This window comes from Phoca vitulina, unplaced genomic scaffold, assembly GCF_004348235.1.
Source record: "Phoca vitulina isolate PV1807 unplaced genomic scaffold, GSC_HSeal_1.0 scaffold90, whole genome shotgun sequence".
In the NCBI taxonomy this organism is placed as follows: Eukaryota; Metazoa; Chordata; class Mammalia; order Carnivora; family Phocidae; genus Phoca; species Phoca vitulina.
The window spans coordinates 1267562-1292969 of record NW_022589793.1 but is presented as its reverse complement, the minus strand read 5'-3'; the positions used below and the strand labels follow the sequence as shown (position 1 = coordinate 1292969).

Sequence of the window (25408 nt, the reverse complement as noted above, 5' to 3'; positions counted from 1 at the left end):
TATCTCTCTCTGTCAAAATAAAATAAAAGTCTTAAAAAAAAATAATGCAGCTAAAACTCAAAACTGTCATGTGTATAGCTGTTACACTGTGAAAAGCACGGGAAATTGAGGACATATTCTTTCTAGTATTCAAAACCTATCATCAGTCAATCAGAGAAGTTGCTCACATCATTAATGATCGAGTAAAGTTCAGAAGTATGTCTTTATTATTTCAGTTTTGTCTTACTAGTTAACGTAAGCAAAAATATAAAACAACATTTAGGTTGTAACTACACTCCTTGGTCTATGACATACGTGAGTTCTTTGTTGAACTGAATAGTAATCAAGCTTATTCATAGTCTTGATTTCATGACTATTGTTGTGAATTATAAAGACTAACAGTGGAATTTTAAGAAATAACAAAAAAAAAGAAATAACAAGTCACACTGAAATTATAAGTGTATGAAATTTACAATAAGGAGTAGGTATATTGTATTATTTACAAGTTCATATGCTACACATCCTTTTTATCAGTAAAATGTATAATAAAGTTATATATGTGTACATCTTTTTTTTCAGAGAGCCAGTTGTCAAGCATCTTCAGCACACCAATATAAACAACATGTCATGCTAAGCAATGACTGTTCTTGGGTAAGAGAATCTAACAGGGGTTCCTGGCTGGGAAGAACATGCAACTCTTGATCTTGGGGTTGTGAGTTCGAGCCCCACTATGGGTGTAACGATTACTTAACAATAAATAAATAAATAAAACTTTTTAAAAAAGAGAGAATCCAACAGGCACACAGAGTCTGAGTCAGTTAAATGAGAGCAAGCAACTAACCTGAAAGCTCTGGTGCTCAGTTAAGTGTATGTTTGAGTGTGTGTGTGTGTGTGTGTGTGTGTGTGTGTGTGAGTGTGTGAGTGTGTGTGTCTGTGAGTGTGTGTGTGAGAGAGAGAGAGATTGAGAGAGAGTGAGGGAATAGTGAAATAAAGATGTCAGAGGCAGAGAAAGCTACCTCAGCCCTTGCCTTTCTCACTCTAGTCCTTCTATGATTCAATTCTATTTTATGTCCTGTCCCCCATGCCTATGAATTTGCCTACTGGATCCTTACAAGAAACCTCTTTATTTAAGATAGCTGAAGTTGAATTCGTGTTTCTTCATAACTAAAAGCTTTGTGCCTAAGACCCTGAGCAGTGTAAATCTGGGTTATATGGGTTCTCTGGTCCCTGAATCCCCCAGATTTGACCACTATCAGTCACAGGGGAATCTACAGATGATGGTGATATGGTATTACTTAATGGAAGAAAAAAAGTGATGTCTTCACTAATAGGACCAGCTGAAGAAGCAGTATAGGGCTTAAAATAAAAGGAAGTGGCATGCATAGTCAGGTGGACTCTGGGAAACCAAACCAACTCACGGAGTGATTCAAGGGTGAGGAATAACAGGTTGTGACCAGGCCAAAAGACCACTTGGAAACAGCCAACAGAGAGGCCTTAACTCATATTTAACTTTCTTATTAAGTTTATTATTATAATCAAAAAGCCCTAAAACATGTTGGATTTTTTTGTGTTCTCTGTTTTGTTTTCTAAACAAATTAGAGGTTATAAAGAACAGTTTGCCTTCTGGTATAATGTAAACTCTATCAGAACAGATAAACAACTGAAGTTTTGTTTGAATCTCATGATAGCCAGCATTGGTCTTAAAGAGCCCCTGTGTAGTCTGTCTTGTTCCTGAGTGAGAATGGGCTCCAAACCAGAATCGGAATTACTGCAATGCCCAGGGGGACCAGGCAAATCAAATTAAACATAGCATCATGAAGATCTAAAATTGTACTAGGGAAAGAAAAAAAGATTTAAAACGTAATTAGTTTCTCTAGTGGTTTCTTTTCTTATTAATTCAAAGCTACATAATAAAAAGTTTCAGAACAGTTTTGCTTTTTAAAGAAGTAACAGAAATGTTATTAAATAATCTGGATTTTTTTGAATAACTGAATAATCCCTACCTTCCGGTTGCCCATACCAGAGGAGGCTGACATATAAACCTGTGATCATAAAGCCTGAAGGACCACACACACATGGTACATGGGAAGAGGGAGGGCGGAGGTGAGGCGCAATGCATAGGTATATACATCTACATGCTCATAATACTCCAGGCTTGAAATTACCATCCAACGTGTTTTAAAGATTTATTTATTTTAGAGAGAGAGAGAATACATGCGCGAGCATGCATGAGTAGGGGGAGGGGAAGAGGGAGAGAATACTCAAGTGGATTCCCTGCTGAGTGCAGAGCCCCATGCAGGGCAAGATCTCACGACCCATGAGATCATGACCTGAGCCAAAACCAAGAGTCGGACACTTAACAATCCATGCGCCCCTTTCTGACATGTTTTAAACAAAATGGTGGGAATTTGGCATTCATTTTTATTACTAAACTTATTATTATTATTCAACACAATTAGAGGTTACAAGAGGAAACTATAGTTAACAGTGATATTCAGAAGTAGCATGTCCTGGTTTTCTGCCAAGAACTTCACTAAGCTCCAGATTTCTATGATTTTTGATTATGTTCCTGATATATTTTTTTCATTTAAATCGTATATAGTAAAAGAGGGCTCCTGATTATTTGGGGGCTGACTATCCAGTCTGCTGCTGTTTTTTGGTCACCTAGGCTACCTAAAATATCACCTCATTCATTTAGGCAAGTGAGGAAATAAGTGAAAAGTTCAAACTATGTGATAGTTTAGGAAGAAGAAGAGGCAGTTTGTTACATTTTCATACTAAAATCAGTCACTGTTACCAGAAATTAGGTATCATTTATTCATCTTTTTTTTTTTTTAAAAAAAAAGGTACTGTGTGATTATTAATGTGCTGACACTGGGCTAAGTACTGTGTATTCAATAGTTCCCACCCTCAAGAAGCTCACGTCCTAGTGCAGGAGCTAGATATTTATCAAGCAATCACAGATAAGAGTGATTTACATATGGCAACATAAAATCACTGCATTAGGGGTGCCTGTTAAGTATCTACCTTCAGCTCAGGTCATGATCTCAGGGTCCTGGGATTGAGCCCCACATTGGGCTCTCTGCTCATCAGGGAGTCTGCTTCTCTCTCTCACTCTTCCTCTATGCTCTCCCCTCTCTCCTCTCTCTCTCTCTCTCTCAAATAAATAAATAAAATCATAAAAAAATAAAAGGTCACTGCATTAAGTGCATTGAGTGCTGTGATGGAAAACCACAAGGTATTAGATAGGAGCACATAGCCAGAGGGTCTTGCCTACTCTTGGCAAGTGGAGTCCAGAAAAGGCTCCCCTGGGGAAGCAGTATTTGAGCTAAGTTCTGAAAATAAGTAGGCACTAACTAGAAGGCCTCTGCCTAGAATCATGTGCAAAACCTCCCACCATCACTACCTCCTCCTCTAAAAGCCATAGCTGGGAATGTATGTCCTTGGTGCGCTGGACTGGACTACATTGGTTAGGAATGGCCACCCCTTCCAATCATGCTCCAGTAGACCACCCTTCATCCTGAGTCCTACTCAGTCCAAGAAGTGATTGATTATGACCTACCGACCCATTGTTCTTGTGCTGCTACTTTCTGGGCTCTGAGACAAACACAGAGGCTTGGGTCACAGGATGGGCCATCCAACACATACCAGATGTAGCCTCTGGAGGTAACAGAGCCACCAAGGGTGCCACTGAAATATGGTGTCACTTCTGCTCCACCCAAACTATCTATGGAAAACCTCATTTCTGGGGGCATGTAATGTTTTGTCTTCCCTGTATTCCTTCTTTCCTTTAAGAAAAAAATCCTGTCCCTTCTTCCCTCCCCAACTGACCACCCAACCCCCACCCTCAAGTTCAGGCACATGCCCAGACCTAGTCAGAACTCCAGCCTAGGCTACAACTACTGAGTCAGGGATGGGTATGTGACTCACAGAAAGCTTTTCAGGGTCCACTGGGGGACTTTTGCTGTGCTACTGAGAGAAATGCACATGTTTCCTTTAGGATCTTGGACTGTTGGGCCCAAGTAAGCCTGGAGTTACCTTGCTGCCATGTGGTAAAAGGCTGCACTCCATACAGAGGGAAAGTCAGGGACAGAGAAAACAGGTTCCTATCGTAATCTGAGTACCTACCCAGCTCTACCTCTGCCTGACTTTTCAGTTATAAGAGCTGGCAAGTTCCTTTTTTATTTCAGCTAGCCTGCACTGGGTTTCTGTCACAGCCAAAGTAGCTTGAATAATGTACATTTCCCATTGGCACTTATGTCCAAATTACCATAAATTGGCAGCCTCTGACCATTATAGGGAAAGGATTCAGTGATTTCTAATTGGCCATTACTAACAAGGACACAGGAGGTTTGAAACAGCTGAGCACAGATTTTTGAGAATGAGAAGACAAGGTCATGGTTGTACTTTTGGACGTGATGTTGTAGGTGCGCACATGCCTGTCTCACGACCTTTGACTGTTCACTGACTGGAACCACAAGACAGACCAGATGAGAGAACTGGATTGACAATGGGTGCAAGATGCCAACAAGGTAATGGAAACCCAAGTTTCAGTTTGAAGCAGCCTAAATCCATATTTCTCAAACACAAAGAAGAAAGGAATTGGCCTAATCAAGACCTTTAAAGGGGAAAAGAACCACAGAGCCATGGACCATGAGCTGCTGGACACGGAATTACTACAATATGTGCTCAGAAGCCCAGTGTTTTATGAAAAGACTGGTTTGTGCTTGGCTGAGGCACTTCTGTGCATTTTTATCTGAGTGTTTGGTTAGCAGCAGGAGCCCGTTATCCTTCGGCATTTTCTAGTTATGACAGATCCCAGTTTCAGAAATATCAAGAAATTGGATTCCACCCGCCAAGGGTTCTCTCCGGGAGATATTCTATCTCCAAGACAGAACCGTCTTTTTCTCTTTTTACCATGGTGAGAGGGGGCATGCGGAACTCCTGTGGTAATCTGCAGAGGCAAAGCCTCTGTGAGCACGCGACCAATACTGCAGAGAGAAAGCTTTAGGCTAGAAGCTCGAGGAAATGCAGGGGGATGAACATTTAAATGAGTAGGGCGATTTGATAACTACCTTGTTGTGGTTTAAGACCTAGTGCTTTCAGGCATACCTTGTTATTATTACTAAAACTGCAACCATTTTACTGTTTCATGCGCTCCAAAGCAGAGGTCATTTCCGCACTACTTTGTTGAATCATTTGATGCTCTTCAAAAAAATCTCCCTGGTCTTTCTGCTCCTTTCTTAAGATTCCTTCTTTCTCTTAAAATGTAATTCTAATCTGGGAAAGATGTCCAGGATGTAGGGAATTTCTTTTCCTCTCTCACATTATGTTCCCTCTACCTGGATATGGTTGAACCTATTGACCAGTTGGGCTTTTTATGTTTTCCAACCTTCACATTTTTGAGTGAATCTCTGGTAGAAAAATAATTCCTAAGCTCCACTTATAATTTTGCTTGATCAATAAATATTTACTGCACACTTACTGTTTTAGGTGCTTGCAATATAGAGTAAATAAATCAACAACGATCCTTATTGTCAACAAAGCGTACATTGTAGTGGAGGCAGAAACAATAAACAAATATCTTTAATGTTATCTTATAATAATAATAGCAATTGCATCTCTTGCTTATGGAAAAAATTTTTGCACCCAATTTTCTCTCATAATGTTCTGCTTTCAAAAGAAAAAACACCTACGTGCAGGTTATAACATTCTAAAATATTGCTGTTTGGGGTCTTTTTCTTCATTTTCTTGTCTTAGCTTATACTTGCTAAACCATAATATTATTTTGTGGCAGTACAGATGCTTTTGAATTAAGGATGGGAAACTTTGAGTTCACATAATCTGTTGCTACCTCAAGAATAGGAAAGGAACTTCTCCTTTCTAGGATGAGCCTGATGAGACCCTCGTAAGAATAATGATGGTGTCACATGGATTACAGGCTTACTATGTGCCTGGCCCTGTTTGACACTTTTCTGTCATTGCTACAAATTTTCACAATAACCCTGAAGAAGACACTAAGGCTTAACTAGGTTGAGTTGCCCAAAGTTCCACAGCTAGTGAGTTTGGAGCTAAGGTTTTTATCTAGATCTGAACTAAAAATCTCAACAAGAGAAAGTGGTATTTATAATATGAATTTATGAGAAAGAAAAAACACATTTTTTAAAGATTTATTTATTTGAGAGAGTGTGTGCGTACACAGGGGTCGGGGCAGAGGGAAAGGGAGAGAGAGAGAAGGGAGTTGGGAGTTGGGTGGTTAGTTGGAGAGGGAAGAAGAGAGAGGACTTTTCTTAAAGGAAAGAAGGAATACAGGGAAGACAAAACATTACATGCCCCCAGAAATGAGGTTTTCCATAGATAGTTTGGGTGGAGCAGAAGTGACACCACATTTCAATGGCACCTTTGGTGGATCTGTTACTTCCAGAGGCTACATCTGGTATGTGTTGGATGGCCCATCCTGTGACCCAAGCCTCTGTGTTTGTCTCAGAGCCCAGAAAGTAGCAGCACAAGAACAATGGGTCGGTAGGTCATAATCAATCACTTCTTGGACTGAGTAGGACTCAGGATGAAGGGTGGTCTACTGGAGCATGATTGGAAGGGGTGGCCATTCCTAACCAATGTAGTCCAGTCCAGCGCACCAAGGACATACATTCCCAGCTATGGCTTTTAGAGGAGGAGGTAGTGATGGTGGGAGGTTTTGCACATGATTCTAGGCAGAGGCCTTCTAGTTAGTGCCTACTTGTTCTTCAGAACTCAGCTCAAATACTTCTTTCCATGTCAAGGGGCTCAATCTCACCACCTTGAGATCATGACCTGAGCCAAAATCAAGAGTCATATGCTTAACTGACTGAGCCACCCAGGCGCCCCAGAAAAAAAAAATTTAAAGAATAGTCATATACTGGGGCACCTGAGTGGCTCAGTTGGTTAAGCGTCTGCCTTCGGCTCAGGTCATGATCCCGGGGTCCTGGGATCGAGCCCCGCGTCAGGCTCCTTGCTCAGCGGGGAGTCTGCTTCTCCCTCTCCCTCTGCCCCTGTTCCGGTACTGTCTCTCTTGCTCAGTCTTTCTCTCAAATAAATAAATAAAAAATCTTAAAAAAAAAAAAAAAAAGAATAGTCATACATTTTCCGTGAAAATGAATTCAGAAGGTTTCAATGAAAAGCAATGACCTATAACAAATACCAAGATCACTAGCAGCTTGATATGATCACATTGCTGAAAAGGAAATGTAAGAATCTAACTGTCTATACACCTGTTTTTCTTTAGAGGTTGGAGATATTGTTAATGTTTTCATTTAGTCTTCTAAAGACTAACTGGAAAAAAACAACAGTACAATATTTCTCAAAAAACAAACAAACAAAAAACAAACAAAACAAACCCTGAGATTGATTATCTCCTCCTTTGGACATAATCTTGTCTTCAGGTGGTTCCTTTGCAATGGAACATTATCACTCTATATACAGAAGAAAGACGCAAACAATGGGGAGGAAATCATCATCACTGGTAATTCCACGGTAAAACACAGGATATATATTATTGTGGTCCTATGAACTTGTGGATAGAGTTTCCTCCACATAAGCTTACATCACAACCCCATTTCTGACACATCATTAGTAAACTGAGTTAGCCTCAATCATAATCTTTTGGGCCAAATGTTTTTAATTTGGGATGGTACAAGGGCTCCTGTTCATGATACTTGGCAAATGGACTTAGTATAGAACATTGTTAAACACTGATTATCTCAATATTTATTCTAGCAACCCCAACAGATATATTGTTTATATGTACACACTTCTTTGCAGCTGTAATATTTTGTATATGTTTTTTTTTAAGATTTTATTTATTTATTTGACAGAGAGCGAGAGACAGTGAGAGCAGGAACACAAGAAGGGGGAATGGGAGAGGGAGAAGCAGGCTTCCCGCCAAGCAGGGAGCCTGATGCGGGGCTCGATCCCAGGACCCTGGGATCATGACCTGAGCTGAAGGCAGACGCTTAACAACTGAGCCACCCAGGCGCCCCTTGTATATGTTTTTTAAAAGATTTTATTTATTTGACAGAGAGAGAGAGAGAGCAGAGGTAGGCAGAGCGGCAGGCAGAGGGACAAGGAGAAGCAGGCTCCCTGCCAAGCAGGGAGCCCGATGTGGGGCTGGATCCCAGGACCCTGGGATCACGACCTGAGGCTAAGGCGGGCGCTTAACCGACTGAGCCACCCAGGCACCCCTATGTTTTTAATTCTCTCTTCCCAAATAGACAGTGATGGGGGAGGGAGAAGAAGTCATATCTTAAAATTTGAGGCTCTGAATACAAGGAGTGTCCTAACTACTGACTATTTCTTGCTCTTCCAGTGACCCTATAGTAAACTGCATGAGCTCTTCAGAGAAGGGGTTGTTTGTTTGTTTTTCCTATTCAAAGCTCTACACATCAGTGGCTTCATAGGTCAAGAGTATGTAAAAATATTAACCAAGGAATTTACAATAAGTATTTCAGAACTACAGCAGAATCAACAGCATGATATTGAATTGATAGCTTGAAAGAACAAAATCCACCAGCACCAAGTATAATATGTAAGACTAGCTCATTTCTAGTCTAGGTAACCTAATCTTTAGTACTGAATAAAACCACCGATTTAGTCCTAATATGAAACAGAAATCATTAAACAAGCAGAAGAGAGTTGTTGCCTGAGAATTTCCAGGCTGTTGCTATAGTAAATCACTATAGAAAGCACTTATTTTCAAAAAACAGCTTTAGAATTGATTTTAATGATTAGCAACATATAATTAAATACCAAGAATATTTTCATTGCTTAAAAGACAAAGTCTTGAGGTTATTTGTTATTTGTCAATTATTCACCCTGAAGCAGTTCATTTTTTTTTTTAAAGATTTTATTTATTTATTTGAGAGAGAAAGAATGACAGATAGAGAGCATGAGAGGGAGGAGGATCAGAGGGAGAAGCAGACTCCCTGCTGAGCAGGGAGCCTGATGCGGGACTCGATCCTGGGACTCCAGGATCATGACCTGAGCTGAAGGCAGTTGCTTAACCAACTGAGCCACCCAGGTACCCCTGAAGCAGTTCATTTTTGATCTGCTTCTTTGCTGGAGTTTAAGACAGTATTGTTTACTACATCATTAAGAGAAAAGTCATGTTTCTAAACTTTTGTTGCAAGTATAACTTTTGAAGTATTGTGAGGCTTTCAGACAAAAGAGAAGTAAAGGGAAAGCTGCATTTACAACATTTAAAAAAACACTTGGGGGGGGGCGCCTGGATGGTGCAGTTGGTTAAGCATCTGCCTTTGGCTCAGGTTATGATCTCAGGGTCCTGGGATCGAGCCCCGCATCCAGCTCCCTGCTCAGTGGGGAGTCTGCTTCTCCCTCTGCCCCTTCTCCCACTCATGCTCTCTCACTCTCACTCTCACTTGCTCTTTCTCTCTCTCAAATAAATAAACAATCTTTAGAAAAAACACACTTGAATATATAGCAGACTGATCTAGAAGAGTATCTTTAAAGTAATGTATTTTGAGTTTCCTGCAGAGTATCCACAGATGACAACTGTAATTCAACAAATAAATTGGCAGATTTTGACTACTGGGGAAATGCATCTTTCTATTCCAGAATGTCTCATCAAGCAGTAAGAATTTGGCCAGGACTATCAGACAGTGCTACCACATGGAGTCAGTGCAGTGCATTGCATCCTGTAACAAGCAGCCGAGTGCCCAGCTTGGGCTCCTCTTGCATTCTGCTTATCTCAACCTTGGACTTAGCTCGTTGTACTGGACTTTCTGTTTCCGGTCTGCCTCACCACCAATGCCATGTGAGTTCTGAAGGGCAAAAAAGCGTCATGCCTCACGACTCTTTGTATCTCAACTCCCAGCTCACTGCTAACACCTACTAGGTACTCCACAAATGTTTGCTGACAAAAGAATGCAAGCATGCTTAATTGGCCAAATAGGAGGAGTAGCCTTTTTTCTATAATATACTAGAATTTTATTGTCATATTTTTTTTGTGAAAAGTGTGGACTTTGCTGCATTTTTAATAGAAGTTACATGTATAAAATAATTAAGATAATCAATTTCCAATATTATGACATAAAGTACCTTATCCTCTATAATTAGAAGAGATTACACATTGGTTTTCTTGCCCAAGTACCCCATTTATGAATCTCCATTAACAATAAACTAACCATTACATTTACAGGCTACTGAGTAGTATATCCTTGGGTCAATAAGAAGAAAATAGATCAGGGCGCCTGGGTGGCTCAGTCAGCTAAGCATCTGCCTTCGGCTCAGGTCATGATCCCATGGTCCTGGGACTGAGCCCCATGTTGGGGCTTCGGCTTCTCCCTCTCACTCTCCCTCTGTGCTCTACCTCTCTCTCTCTCTCAAATAAATAAATAAATTTTTTTTAAAAGACGCTCTATTTTACCAAAAAAAAAGAAGAAATTAGATCTATTAAACTTAGTAAAATAATATACCCCTTAGGACCAACATTTCTCTAACTGTAGCAAGAAATCACAGACCATTTTTCAAAAATGGCAGGGGCAAGAATAATACCCCTGAACCATATGGATCTGCATGTGGTAACAGTAAAGTATTAATCAGATATTAGAAAACTCTCTTACAAGCATGAAATTTATTCCAAATAGACATTTGCTAAATTCATATACCATGAATCTCAAAGCATTCTCTGATCACCTAACCATATCCTATTAAGTGTGCAGTTGGCCTCTGGACTTCAGTCAGGACTTTCAGATTACCAATAGCTGTGTAAGGCCACCAGATACCAAATATTAAGTTATCACTCAAAGATAAATGATACTCGAGTGCCCTAAATAAGTTCATACCTCTAATAATGCTTACTGGACCAGAAGACTACTTTGCCAACGTGTCTGGTTGTCAATGTATCTTTGCCCAAGTCAACAAGAATTAGTCTCTAGAGCCTCTGTGTCCAAGGAAGTAAATCTCTAGGTTCTCTACATTGGCTGCACAATCGAATAAGCTAGTAAGCTTGAAAAAATTACCAATGTCTGGATCTCACCTCCAGGAATTCTGATTTAACTGGTCCAGGGTGTGGCCTGGATATCAGGACTTTTTCAAGCTCTAAGTGATTCTAATGTGAAATGAGGTTAAGAAACATTACTTTAGGGCCTCTATTCTCAAAGAAAATTTAGAGGGGCACAGGTTAAATGCACCCCTTCTTCCTGCATTCTCTCATATTTATCAGTGAATGAGCTTTGAGTCCTTTCTACCCCAGATTCTGTTCCTCTCCCCTTCCCAGCCACCATAGTTTTCTTCCACAACACTGCTTGAGACTTTTGATGTTACCTGTATTTCTTTTTTTTTTTTTTTAAGATTTTATTTATTTATTTGAGAGAGAGAGAATGAGAGAGAGCACATGAGAGGGGGGAGGGTCAGAGGGAGAAGCAGACTCCCTGCCGAGCAGGGAGCCCGATGCGGGACTCGATCCAGGGACTCCAGGATCATGACCTGAGTCGAAGGCAGTCGCTTAACCAACTGAGCCACCCAGGCGCCCGATGTTACCTGTATTTCAAGCAACTTCCCCAGTGCAGGTGGAAAACATTCACTTAGTAGATGTAGAAGGTGAGATTGAAAAGAGTTCCTTCAAATCCTATAGAAGAAATGCCATCTAGAACAGTCCACATTCACTTCCTGTGTATACTCAACTCATTTCTTAACACGCAATTACCCAGTTGTGAGTACATATTACACATATTACACATATTGTGAGTGATCAATATGTGATAAAACCAATGTAATTAGATATAAATAGTTGAATCGAGCTGGTGAATATATAAGTCTTCCCTATACATCTTTTTCAACTTTTTTGTATATTTGAAAATGAAATGTTCATAATAAAATGGGGGTGGGGGGGCGCCTGGGTGGCTCAGTCATTAAGCGTCTGCCTTCAGCTTAGGTCATGGTCCCAGGGTCCTGGGATGGAGCCCCGCATCAGGCTCCCTGCTCCGCGGGAGGCCTGCTTCTCCCTCTCTCACTCCCCCTGCTTGTGTTCTCTCTCTCGCTGTGTCTCTCTCTGTCAAATAAATAAAATCTTTTAAAAAAACTGGGGGTAGGGGTGTAAGAAAAACTTTAAAAAATAAATCCTTGGCTATGTAGAAAATCCAGAAGAATCAACAACAAAAATCTCCTGGAACTAATAAGCAATTATAGCAAGGTTGCAAGATACAAGGCTAATATTCAAAAGTCAGTTGCTTTCCTATGTATCAGTGATAAACAAGTGGAATTTGGAATTAAAAACATAACACCATTTATATTCGCATCCTAAAAATTAAGGACTTTAAGTACAGATATAACGAAATATGTATAAGATCTATATGAGGAAAACTACAAAACTCTGATGGAAGAAATACAAAATGAAGTAAATAAATGGAAAGATATTCCATGTTCATGGATAGGAAGATTCAATATTGTCAAGATGTCAGCTCCTCCTAACTTGATCTATATATTTAACACAATCCAAATCAAAATCCCAGCAGGTTATTTTGTGGATATCAACAAACTGATTCCAAAGTTTATATGGAAAGGCAAAAGATAAAAAATAGCCAACACAATACTGAAGAAGAACCAAGCCAGTGGGCTGACATTACCTGATATCAAGACTTACTATAGGAGTGCCTGGGTGGCTCAGTCAGTTCAACATCTGACTTCAGCTAGGTCATGGACTCAGGGTCCTGGGATCGAGTCTTGCATCAGGCTCCCCACTCAGTAGGGAGTCTGCTTGTCCCTCTCCCTCTGCCCAGCCCCTGCTTGTGCTCTCTCTGTCTCTCTCTCAAATAAATAAATAAATAAAATCTTTTTTATAAAGCTACAAAATCAAGATAGTATGGTATTGGCAAAGAGAATCAATAGAATGCAATGGAGAGGCCAGAAATAGATCCACATAAATATAATCAGCTAATCTTTGATAAAGGCACAAAGGCAATACAATGCAGAAAAAGGTAGTCTTTTCAACACATGGTACTGGAATAACTGGACATCTACATGCAACATCTAGACACAGACCTTATACCTATGCAAAACTTAACTCACAATAGATCACAGACCTAAATGTAAAATGCAAAACTATAAAACTCCTAGGAGATAACACAGGAGAAAATCTGGATGACTTGGGTATAGTGATGATTTTTCAGATACAACAGCAAAGGCACAATCTATGAAAGAAATAATTGAAGGGGGGCGCCTGGGTGGCTTAGTCGGTTAAGTGTCTGCCTTCAGCTCAGGTCATGATCTCAGGCTCCTGGGTTCGAGCCCCACATTGGGCTCCCTGCTCAGTGGGGAGTCTGCTCCTCCCTCTCCCTCTGTGCTCTCTCTCCCTCTCTCTCTCTCTTTCAAATAAATAAACAAAATCTTAAAAAAAAAAATAATTGAAGCGTACTAAATGAGAAAAATATGCAGCCAAGAATACTATATCCAGCTAGGCTGTCATTGAAAATAGAAGGAGAGATAAAAAGCTTCCAGGACAAAGAGAAACTAAAAGAATTTGAGGTCACCAAACCAGCCCTACAAGAAATATTGAAAGCAGTCCTCTAAGCAAAGAGAGAGCCTAAAAGTAACATAGACCAGAAAGGAACAGAGACAATATACAGTAACAGTCACCTTACAGGCAATACAATGGCACTAAATTAATATCTTTCAATAGTTACCCTGAATGTAAATGGGCTAAATGCCCCAATCAAAAGACACAGGGTATCAGACTGGATAAAAAAAAAACAAGACCCATCGATATGCTATCTGCAAGAGACTCATTTTAAAATCAAAGACACCTTCAGATTTAAAGTGAGGGGTTGGAAGACCATTTACCACACTAATGGACATCAAAAGAAAGCTGGGGTGGCAATCCTTATATCAGACAAATTAGATTTTAAACCAAAGACATAAGAGACATAAAAGATAATAACATAAGAGATGAGGAAGGACACTATATCCTACTTAAAGGTTCTATCCAACAGGAAGATCTAACAATTGTAAATATTTATGCCCTTAACATGGGAACAGCCAATTATATAAGCCAATTAATAACAAAATCAAAGAAACACATTGACAATAATACAATAATAGTAGGGGACTTTAACACCCCCCTCACTGAAATGGACAGAGCATTTAAGCAAAAGATCAACAAGGAAATAAGGGCTTTAAATAACACACGAGACCAGATGGGCTTCACAGATAAATATTCAGAACACTCCACTCCAAAGCAACAGAATATACATTCTTCTCTAGTGCCCATGGAACATTCTCCAGAAGAGATCACATCCTGGGTCACAAATCAGGTCTCAACCAGTACCAAAAGATAGGGATCATTCCCTGCATATTTTCGGACCACAATGCTTCGAAACTCGAACTCAACCACAAGAGGAAAGTTGGAAAGAACTCAAATACATGGAGGCTAAAAAGCATCCTACTAAAGAATGAATGGGTCAACCAGGAAATTAAAGAAGAATTAAAGGGGCGCCTGGGTGGCTCAGTCGTTAAGCGTCTGCCTTCAGCTCAGGTCATGATCCCAGGGTCCTGGGATCGAGCCCCGCATCAGGCTCCCTGCTCAGCGGGAAGCCTGCTTCTCCCTCTCCCACTCCCCCTGCTTGTGTTCCTGCTCTTGTTTCTCTCTCTCTGTCAAATAAATAAATAAAATCTTTAAAAAAAAATAAAAATAAAAAAATAAAGAAGAATTAAAAAAATTCATGGAAACAAATGAAAATGAAAACACAACCGTTCAAAATCTTTGGGATGCAACAAAGGCAGTCCTAAGAGGAAAATATATAGCAATACAAGCTTTTCTCAAGAAACAAGAAAGGTCTCAAATACACAACCTAACCCTACACCTAAAGGAGCTGGAGAAAAAACAGCAAATAAAGCCTAAACCCAGCAGGAGAGGAGAAATAATAAGGATTAAGGCAGAAATCAAGGAAACCAAAAGAACAGTAGAACAAAATAATGAAACTAGGAGCTGGTTCTTTGAAAGAATTAATAAGATGGATAAACCCTTGCCCAGACTTATCAAAAAGAAAAAAGAAAGGACCCAAATAAATAAAATCATGAATGAAAGAGGAGAGATCACAACCAAAACCAAAGAAATATGAACCATTATAAGAACATATTATGAGCAACTATATGCCAACAAATTAGACAATCTGGAAGAAATGGATGCATTCCTAGAGATGTATAAACTACCAAAACTGAACCAGGAAGAAATAGAAAACCTGAACAGACCCATAACCAGAAAGAAAATTGAAGCAGTAATCAAAAATCTCCCAAAAAACAAGAGCCCAGGTCCACATGGCTTCCCAGGGGAATTCTGCCAAACATTTAAAGAAGAATTAATAACTATTCTTCTGAAACTGTTCCAAAAAATAGAAATGGAAGGAGAACTTCCAGACTCATTTTATGAAGCCAGCATTACCTGATCCCAAAACCAGACAAAGACCCCATCAAAAAGGAGAATTACAGACCAGTATCCCTGATGAACATGGATGCAAAAATTCTCACCAAAATACTAGCTAATAGGATCCAACAGTACATTAAAAGGATTATTCACCACAACCAAGTGGGATTTATTCCTAGGCTGCAAGGTTGGTTCAACATCTGCAAATCAATCAATGTGATACAATACATTAATAAAAGAAAGGACAAGAACCATATGATACTCTCGATAGATGCAGAAAAAGCATTTGACAAAGTACAGCATCCTTTCTTGATCAAAACTCTTCACAGTGTAGGGATAGAGGGTACATACCTCAATGTCATAAAAGCCATCTATGAAAAACCCACAGCAAATATCATTCTCAATGGGGAAAAACTGAGAGCTTCTCCCCTAAGGTCTGGAACACGGTAGGGATGTCCACTATCACCACTGCTATTCAGCATAGTTCTGGAAGTCCTAGCCTCAACAATCAGACAACAAAAAGAAATAAAAGGCATCCGAATCAGCAAAGAAGAAGTCAGACTCTCACTCTTTGCAGATAATATGATACTTTATGTGGAAAACCCAAAAGACTCCACCCCAAAACTGCTAGAACTCATACAGGAATTCAGTAAAGTGGCAGGATATAAAATCAATGCACAGAAATCAGTTACATTTCTATACACCAACAAGAAGACAGAAGAAAGAGAAATTAAGGAGTCAATCCCATTTACAATTGCACCCAAAACCATAAGATACCTAGGAATAAATCTAAGAGGCAAAGAATCTGTACTCAGGAAACTATAGAATACTCATGAAAGAAATTGAGGAAGACACATAGAAATGAAAGAACGTTCCATGGTCATGGATTGGAAGAACAAATATTGTTAAAATGTCTAGGCTACCTAGAGCAATCTACACATTTAAGGCAATCCCTATCAAAATACCATCAACTTTTTTCACAGAAATGGAACAAATAATCCTAAAATTTGTATGGAACCAGAAAAGACCCTGAATAGCCAGAGGAATGTTGAAAAAGAAAAGCAAAGCTGGTGGCATCACAGTTCTGGACTTCAAACTCTATTACAAAGCTGTAACCATCAAGACAGTGTGGTACTGGCACAAAAACAGACACAGATCAATGGAACAGAATAGAGAGCCCAGAAATGGACTCTGAACTCTTTGGTCAACTAATCTTCAACAAAGCAGGAAAAAATGTCCAATGGAAAAAAGACAGTCTCTCTTCAACAAATGGTGTTGAGAAAATTGGACAGCCACATGCAGAAGAATGAAACTGGACCATTTCCTTACACCACACACAAAAATAGACTCAAAATGGATGAAAGACCTAAATGTGAAATAGGAATCCATCAACATCCTTGAGGAGAACACAGGCAGCAACCTCTTCGACCTCAACCGCAGCAACTTCTTGCTAGACACATCGCCAAAGGCAAGGGAAGCAAGGGCAAAAATGAACTATTGGGACTTCGTCAAGATAAAAAGCTTTTGCACAGCAAAGGAAACAGTCAATAAAACCAAAAGACAACTGACAGAATGGGAGAAGATATTTGCAAATGACATATCAGATAAAGGGCTAGTATCCAGAATCTATAAAGAACTTATCAAACTCAACACCCAAAGAACAAATCATCCAATCAAGAAATGGGCAGAAGACATGAACCGACATTTCTGCAAAGAAGACATCCAAATGGCCAACAGACACATGAAAAAGTGTTCAATATCGCTCAGCATCAGGGAAACACAAATCAAAACCACAATGAGATACCACTTCACACCAGTTGGAATGGCTAAAATTAACAAGTCAGGAAAGGACAGATGTTGGTGAGGATGCGGAGAAAGGGGAACCCTCTTACACTGTTGGTGGGAATGCAAGCTGGTGCAGCCACTCTGGAAAACAGTATGGAGGTTCCTCAAAAAAAGGAGCTACCCTATGACCCAGAAATCGCACTACTGGGTATTTACCCCAAAGATACAAATGTACAGATCCGAAGGGGCACATGCACTCCAATGCACCCCAATTGCACTACTGGGTATTTACCCCAAAGATACAAATGTAGTGATCCGAAGGGGCACATGCACCCAATGTTTATAGCAGCAATGTCCACAATAGCCAAACTATGGAAGAAGCTTAGATGTCCATCGATAGATGAATGGATAAAGAAGATGTGGGGTATATATTGGAATATTATGCAGCCATCAAAAAATGAAATCTTGCCATTTGCAACAACATGGATGGAACTAGAGGGTATTATTGCTAAGCGAAATAAGTCAATCAGAGAAAGAGAATTATCATATGATCTCGCTGATATGTGGAATCAAGAAACAAGGCAGAGGATCATGGGGGAAGAGAGGAAAAAATGAAACGGGATGAAACCAGAGAGGGAGACAAACCATAAGAGACTCTTAATCTCAGGAAACAAACTGAGGTTTGCTGGAGTGGAGGGGAGTGGGAGGGATGGGGTATCTGGGTGATGGACATGGGGAGGGTATGTGCTATGGTGAATTGTGTAAGACTGATGAATCACAGACCTGCATCCCTGAAACAAATAATAATTAATTTAAAAAAATTTAATTTAAAAAATTTAATTTAAAAAAATGAAATAATTGATAAACTGGGTTTCATTAAAATTAAAAACTTCTGCTCTGCTAAGGACAATGTCAAGAGAATGAGAAGACAAACCATAGACTGGAAGAAAATATTTGCAAAAGACATACCTGATAAAGGATTGTTATCCGAAATATGCAAAGAAATCTTAAAATTCAACAATAAGAAAATTAACAACTTGATTTAAAAATGGGCAAAAGACCTGAACAGACACCTCACCAAAGACATACAAATGGCAAACAAGCATATGAAAAGATGTTCCACATCATAAGGCATTTGGAAACTGCAAATTAAAATGAGATAAACACTTATTAAAATGGCTAAAGTCCAAAACATTAACAACACCAAATGCTGATGAGGATGTGGAGCAATAAGAACTCTTTATATCTTTGCGGATGGGAATTCAAAACGGTACAGCCACTTTCAAAGACAGTTTGGCAGTTTCTTATAACACTAAACATACTCTTATCATACAATTCAGCAACTGTGCTCCTTGGTATTTACCCAAAGGAGAAACATATATTCACATAAAAACTTGCATATGGATGTTTAAACAGCTTTATTCACAATTGCCAAAACTTGGAAGCAACCAAGATGTCTTTCAGTGGATGAATATATAAATAAATTATATATCCAGACAATGGAATATTAATCAGTACTAAAAAGAAATAATTTACCAAGCCATGAAAGACAAGGAGGAAACATAAATGCATATTACTAAGTGAAAGAAATCTATCTGAAAAGGCTACATACTATATGATTCCAACTATCTGACATCCTGAGAAAGGCAAATCATGGAGACAGTAAAAATATCCTTGTCGTTCGGGTTAGAGGGAAGGGTGGGATGAATAGGTGGAGCACAGGGGATTTTTAGGGCAGTAAAGCTATTCTCTATGACACTGTAATGGTGGATACATGTCATTACACATTCATCAAAACCCACAGAATGTACAACACCAAGAGTGAACCCAAATGTAAACCATGGACTTTGGGTGATAATGATATGTCAGTGTAGCTTCATTGATTGTAACCAATGTACCACTCTGGAAATGGGGGGGATGTTGATGTGGGGGAGGCTGTATCTGGTGGAGGACAGAGAATATAGAGAAGCTCTGTACTTTCTGCTCAATTTTCTAAAACTGCTCTAAAAAATAAAGCAAATAGGGGCACCTGGGTGACTCAGTAGGTTGAGCGACCAACTCTTAATTTCAGCTTAGGTCATGATCTCAGGGTCATGATCTCAGGGTCGTGAGATCAGGCTCTGCACTCAATGTGAGTCGGCTTGAGATTCTTTACCCCTCCCTTTCCCTCCCCCTTTACCCCTCCCACTGCTTGCACGTGCTCTCTCTCTCTCAAATAAATAAAATCTTTAAAAAAAAATAATAAAGCAAATAAATAAAAAATAAATTAATCTTCCACTGCTTCACTACCACCATTTATCTCACAGTGAAACCAAAGTAACAAAGCAGGGCTGCAAGGACCTACAAGACCTGGCCTCCCTCGTGCTTACTTCTTCCTTGTGAGATCTAGAAAGCCAGGCATGGTATCCCTCTATCCTTTTACACTTGCTGTGTTTTCTGCCAGCAACACTCTTCTCCCAGAGGGCCTCCATGGTGTCTTCCCAATTCCCTGCATTTATTCAAATGTCACCTCCTGGGACCTTCCATCACTCTAATTAAAAATGCAGCTTTCCCCAACCTTTCTTATTCCCTGTCTTATTTTATTTTTCACCAAAAAAACTTATTGCCAGCTAACATACTACATATTTTATTTAATTTTTGTCTGCATGTCTCCTGTTAGAGCTAAGTCTATGAGGACAGAGATCTCTGTTGGTTTGTTCACTGCCATTCACTGACCCTATCACAGAGCATAGGACATGGTAGGCTCTCAATGACATTTGTTGAGTGAATAAATGAATAGCTTATTAAGAGTTCTCTCATGCTTCCAGACATTTTCCATGCTGTTTTTTCTGCCTGGAATGATGTTCTTCAGTGTTCAGTAGGGGAAATCCAACTCAACCTCCAAAACTCAGCTCACTTCTCAGAGGTGCTCCCTTGTCCAGGGAGACTGAAGGAGGAATCTCTTCTCTGTATGACCACAGTGCCCCATTTTATGCTCCTGGTAGAGCCCTTATCACAGTGTTTTATAATCTGTGGGGCTCCTTGGAGGCTCCTTATTCATCTTGTATCCCCAGCACTCTTAAACCTGGCAGATAGTAGCATGCCCTCAGAAACATTCGTGAATAAATGACTTAGATAAAAAGATAAAAACAATCAATATGTAGTTTAGTGTGAATTATATAGACATTTGTAGTATCCTTTAAGGAACATCCTTAAAGATACTCCTATGAAAATTTCTTTGATATTAATACTCTCTGTTATAGCTTACTCGAAATCTGAGAATTAATGACTAATAATATCCAAAGTCCAAGATAATTGCCTAGTAATCAATGTAAAAGTCTGAGTTTGCTTTCATATTTCCTTTACATTATTTCAAAGGCATTTTTACTCTACCTTTTATCTGGGTTTCCATATCCATACTCTTTTAGCTTAGAGAGTATCGTCATGGGAGCTAAAGACTGAGCTGGTTTTGTAAACAAAGCACCGATGCCAAAAACCATTGAGGAAAGGGGTAACCTGAAACAGACAAAGATAGCATGGGTCTGTATCACACAGCATGTATGTGTGTGTGTGTGTGTATATATATATATATATATATATATATATATATATATATCAAGGACCTTTTTGTCAATTAAGTCCTCCTTGACCCTAACCAGACAATAGTAGAAATAGTATAGTAGTTATAGAATGTTAACCTCTCAGTGATAGTGGTTATAGAGCTAGAAGAACAAACTCTTTCAATGAAGAAACAGATCAAAGAGAGACACAGCTAGACTCTTAAGTGGTTGATAAGTGAGAGCTGTATGTGCCCTGTCCTGTGTTAAGTCATTTAAACCCCACAACAGGGGTGCCTGGCTGGCTCAGTCCATGAGTTCAAGTCCCACACTGGGCTTAAAAAAAATTGTAAAACCCACAACAATCCTATGAGGAAGACATTGTCACTCCTATTTTAGAGATGGGAGAATAGATGAACTTGTCCGCAGTCACACAGCTAGTAAGTAGTAGAGCTGGGATTCACACTTAAGTTTCTCAGCCCAGGTTTCATGAAGGGTTACTTAAATGTGTTCTAAGTAAGAATCCTGCCATATCATTTTTGATAATTAAGTTATGTCATATAAAAATCAATAAATTCAGTGCATTGACTGAATAAACTGAAATCCTGTCATATTTCCACTAATGGTGGAAACCTTGCAACCAAGGAGGAAAAAGAGAAGAAAAGGCAAGAAAAGGGGGAGGAAGGGAAAGAAAAAGAAAGGGAAGAAAGATGAGGCAAGATAATTGGAGGAAGTATGGTTTGATGGGAAGAACTTGGGTTTCACTCCCAGTCCTTCAATCTGATGGTTATATTACCTCAGATAGGGAAAGTTAACCCCTCTCATGAGTCTTAGTTTCTTGAAAATGAGGATAATTATGGTTGTATGATAATATAATATTGTAATACAATTGCTGTCTATCTCCCCCACTAGGCTGTCAGTACCACAGGGTAAGGGCTACGTCTATTTTGGCTCATTGTATTAAGTTGTTTTTTTTTTTTTTTTTTAAGATTTTATTTATTTGAGAGAGAGAGAGAGGGAGAGAGCACAAGCAGGGGAAGCGGCAGGCAGAGGGAGAAACAGGCTCCCAGCTGAGCAGGGAGGCCAGCGTGGGGCTCAATCCCAACCCTGGGATCATGACATGAGCCGAAGGCAGATGCTTAACCGACTGAGCTGCCTAGGCGCCCCCATTGTATTAAGTTCTTATCTGATATGATCAGGACAGTCAACAATCGGCTAGAGCAAAACAATCCTTTTTAGAAGAAGAGATGTTAACTATTCTGTTTTAAGTGAAATGTACTCATTCATCAGTCTTTTCTTTGGGTTTTTCCTTTGAGTATGGGCCCATGGGTGAAAGTACTGTGCCATCTTTCTCCCAAGGACAGTATCCATATTACATGATCTACAGTTTCTACTGCCAATTACAGAGAGAACCTAAAGTTGTTTACAAGGCAATCTGAGAACATAATAGCTTTAGGTTTTTATGACTTTCCCTCAAGACATTTATAGTTCTCATCACAACAGATCTAATAGTATTTTTTTTACATCTTACCTTTGTCTAATCTTTATAAAGCATTCAACTTAGTTTCCATAGAGATAACTTTCATCTCACCCTTATAGATCCTAAGCAATTAAATACTGTCATTATAATAACATTTGCAGCTGACATTAACAGATTTAAAACAAAAAGTACTAACTCTTGGTAAGGATACAACTTAATTTTTTCAAAGATTTTATTTGTTTGACGGATAGATAGAGAGCACACACAAGCAGGGGGACTGGCAGGCAGAGGCAGAGGGAGAAGCAGGCTGAGCCAGGAGCCCAATGCGGGACTCAATCCCAGGACCCCAGGATCATGAAGTAAGGATACAACTTATGCTGCCAGAAAAGCACAGGTATCCTCCAGAGTAGCCACTTGTCAAAAGCATACAGCATGCCGTGTACATAAAGAGTATGTTTTAGGAGCACCCGGCTGGCTCAGTTGGTGGAGCATGCAACTCTTGATCTCAGGGTCATGACTTTGAGCCTCACGTTGGGTGCAGAGATTACTTTATAAGTTAAAGGGACACCTGAGCGGCTCAGTTCATCGGGCGTCCAACTCCTGGTTTTGGCTCAGGTCATGATCTCAGGGTTGTCAGATTAAGCCCCACATTGGGCTCTGCACTTAGCATGAAATCTACTAGGGATTCTTTCCCCCTCTCCCTCTTCCCTTCTGCTCACTACCCTCCGCCTGCTTGCATGCTCTCTCTCTAAAATAAATACATACATACATACATACATACATACGTAAGTAAACTTTTTTAAAAATTAAAAAAAAGAGAGAGAGAGAGTATGTTTTAGAGGGAATCTGTTACAAGGCCTCTTATATTGTATCTCCAGCATTTACCACAATGCCTGACACATTAGGAGGCAATCAGTACATATTTAAATAATATCTACCATACAAGGCTGGGGTGAGACTTGAATGAGCAAAAGCCACATAATGCTTGTACACATTGGCATGTGGTAAATGTTGGTGCCCTTTTCTTTCCAACTGTTTGAGACATTTTATTTACTTGTTTCCAGTCTCATTCAAAAAGAATTTGAGAGGGGTGCCTGGGTGGCTCAGTCGGTTAAGTGTCTGCCTTGGGCTCAGGTCATGATCCCAGTGTCTTGGGATTGAGCCCTATGTTGGGCTTCCTGCTCAGTGGGGAGTCCGCTTCTCCCTCTGCCACTCCCCCTGTTTGTGCTCTCTTTCTCTGGCAAATAAATAAAATCTTAAAAAAATAAAAAAGAATTTGAGAGTTGTAAGATGTTTACTGAAGTTTCTTCTTGTTAAATTACTCATTTTAAAAAAGTGATTTGAGCCAGTCACTTTTCTAGACACTGGTGAGGATATGGTCCTGCACTGTAAGGAGTTCAGCATCTTGCTTATCAACCCAAACATAACTTAGTAACAAAACCCTGAAACAGGAAAGGAATTATGTAAAGTGGAAATCAAGCAGCTGGACTGGCAAAGCTTTCCTCAACATAAATTTCATTAAAAAAAAAGAGGCCATGCTGTCTCAATGTTTCCACAGAGCTGATAAAGAATGTACCTATGTTAAAATAACACATTCCTCTCTAATCTGTAAATAGGGCACATGTCAGAAAACATTACCAATCAAGTGAATTTTACAGCTTAACACCATACCAAAGAACAAAACCTCTCACCAGCAGCAGCTTACGGTTTTTCAAGTAAAAAAAGATAAGACGGACCTTTTTTTTATTTTTAATTTTAATTCTTACAGAGCAAAGGCCACTTTGCCTTAACAGCCAGTATAATAAGGCATACTGCAATAGGTAGAACATAAAGCTATCTGAGATTTCACTTTGGTTTCTGAGATCTAATCCTGTTGTAGCATTGGTTGTGTGAACCTGAGGGATAAAAAATTATGATGCCCTTTCAAAGGCAGGGGAAAGTTGCCCAGGGCAAACAATTATGAATATCCTATTATGTTCTGCTCTCTAATTCCCAATGATGCGTCTTATGATTGTCTCTTAGATACATGATTTGTAGTGGTAATGTAACAGGTAGACTCTGATAGGTCCTGCCTCCACGTGATATTCTTGTAGCTAATATTTGAATAAATGTACTTACTGCCAATTGAACTTCAGTAAATCTGCATCGACCATATCAGCTAGTGGCAGGTTAAACAAGCAAAAAGAAGCTTGCACAATCACCCTAGAAGCAATTTTAAAATATACATATAAAATATGCATATAACTAGGAGCCACAGATTTTGTTTAAAAAAAAACAAACATCAAATGACAGTTGAAATTTTGTTTGTAAGAAAGAAAAATGAAATAATGTACAGTTGACTCTTATTATTATTTGATAGAGCACAAGTAGGCAGAGCGCAGACAGAGGGGCAGGCAGAGGGAGAGGAGAAGCAGGCCCCCCACGGAGCAGGGAGCCTGATGTGGGGCTCGATCCCAGGACCCCGGGATCATGACCTGAGGTGAAGGCAGGCGCTTAACTGACTGAGCCACCCAGGTGTCCCCCAAAACCATTTTTTAAAATCCCAAGCAAAAATAGTTATTTCATTTTTATTTATTTATTTATTTATATTTAATTTTTAAAAAAAGATTTTATTTATATGACAGAGAGAGAGAGAGCGCACAAGCAGGGGGAGCAGGAAAGGGTGAAGCAGGCCCCCCACGGAGCAGGGAGCCCGATGCGGGGCTCAATCCCAGGACCCTGAGATCATGACCTGAGCCAAAGGCTGACACTTAACCAACTGAGCCACCAAGGCACCCCGGTTAGTTCATTTTTAAAAGAGAAGTATGTATTCATATCTATATAATATTTGGGGGGGATAGAAGTGTGTGCCTAATATATCTTTATTTTATAGTACATTTAACCCTCAAATAACACAAGTTTGAACAGCATGGGTCCACTTATATGGGGACTTTTTTGAATAAATACAGTACAGTACTATAAATGTATTTTCTCTTCCTTATGATGATTTTCTTATTCACACTTTCTTTTTTCTAGCTTACTTTATTGTAAGAATACAGTATATAATACATATAATACACAAAATATGTGTCTGCTTCTCCCTCTGCCTCGTGCCTCACCTGTTTGCTCTCTCTCTCTGACCAAAAAATAAATAAAATCTTTAAAAAATAAATAAATAATGGTTTGGGGTTTTTTTAGTTTTTATTTAAATTCCAGTGAGTTCACATACAGTGTAAT

At 39.5% G+C, this 25408-nt stretch overlaps 1 protein-coding gene across 1 annotated transcript in view; it reads right to left on the bottom strand.

The window, feature by feature from the left end:
- Nucleotides 1–1679: 1679 nt before the first annotated feature.
- The window catches only part of LOC116626784 (transmembrane protein 180-like), a 36865-nt gene continuing 13136 nt past the window's right edge, over nt 1680–25408 (bottom strand). Inside the window, 3 exon segments of the mRNA XM_032396288.1 lie at nt 1680–1812; nt 20549–20671; nt 24311–24394. Of these exon segments, the coding sequence (XP_032252179.1) occupies nt 1680–1812; nt 20549–20671; nt 24311–24394 (340 nt within the window).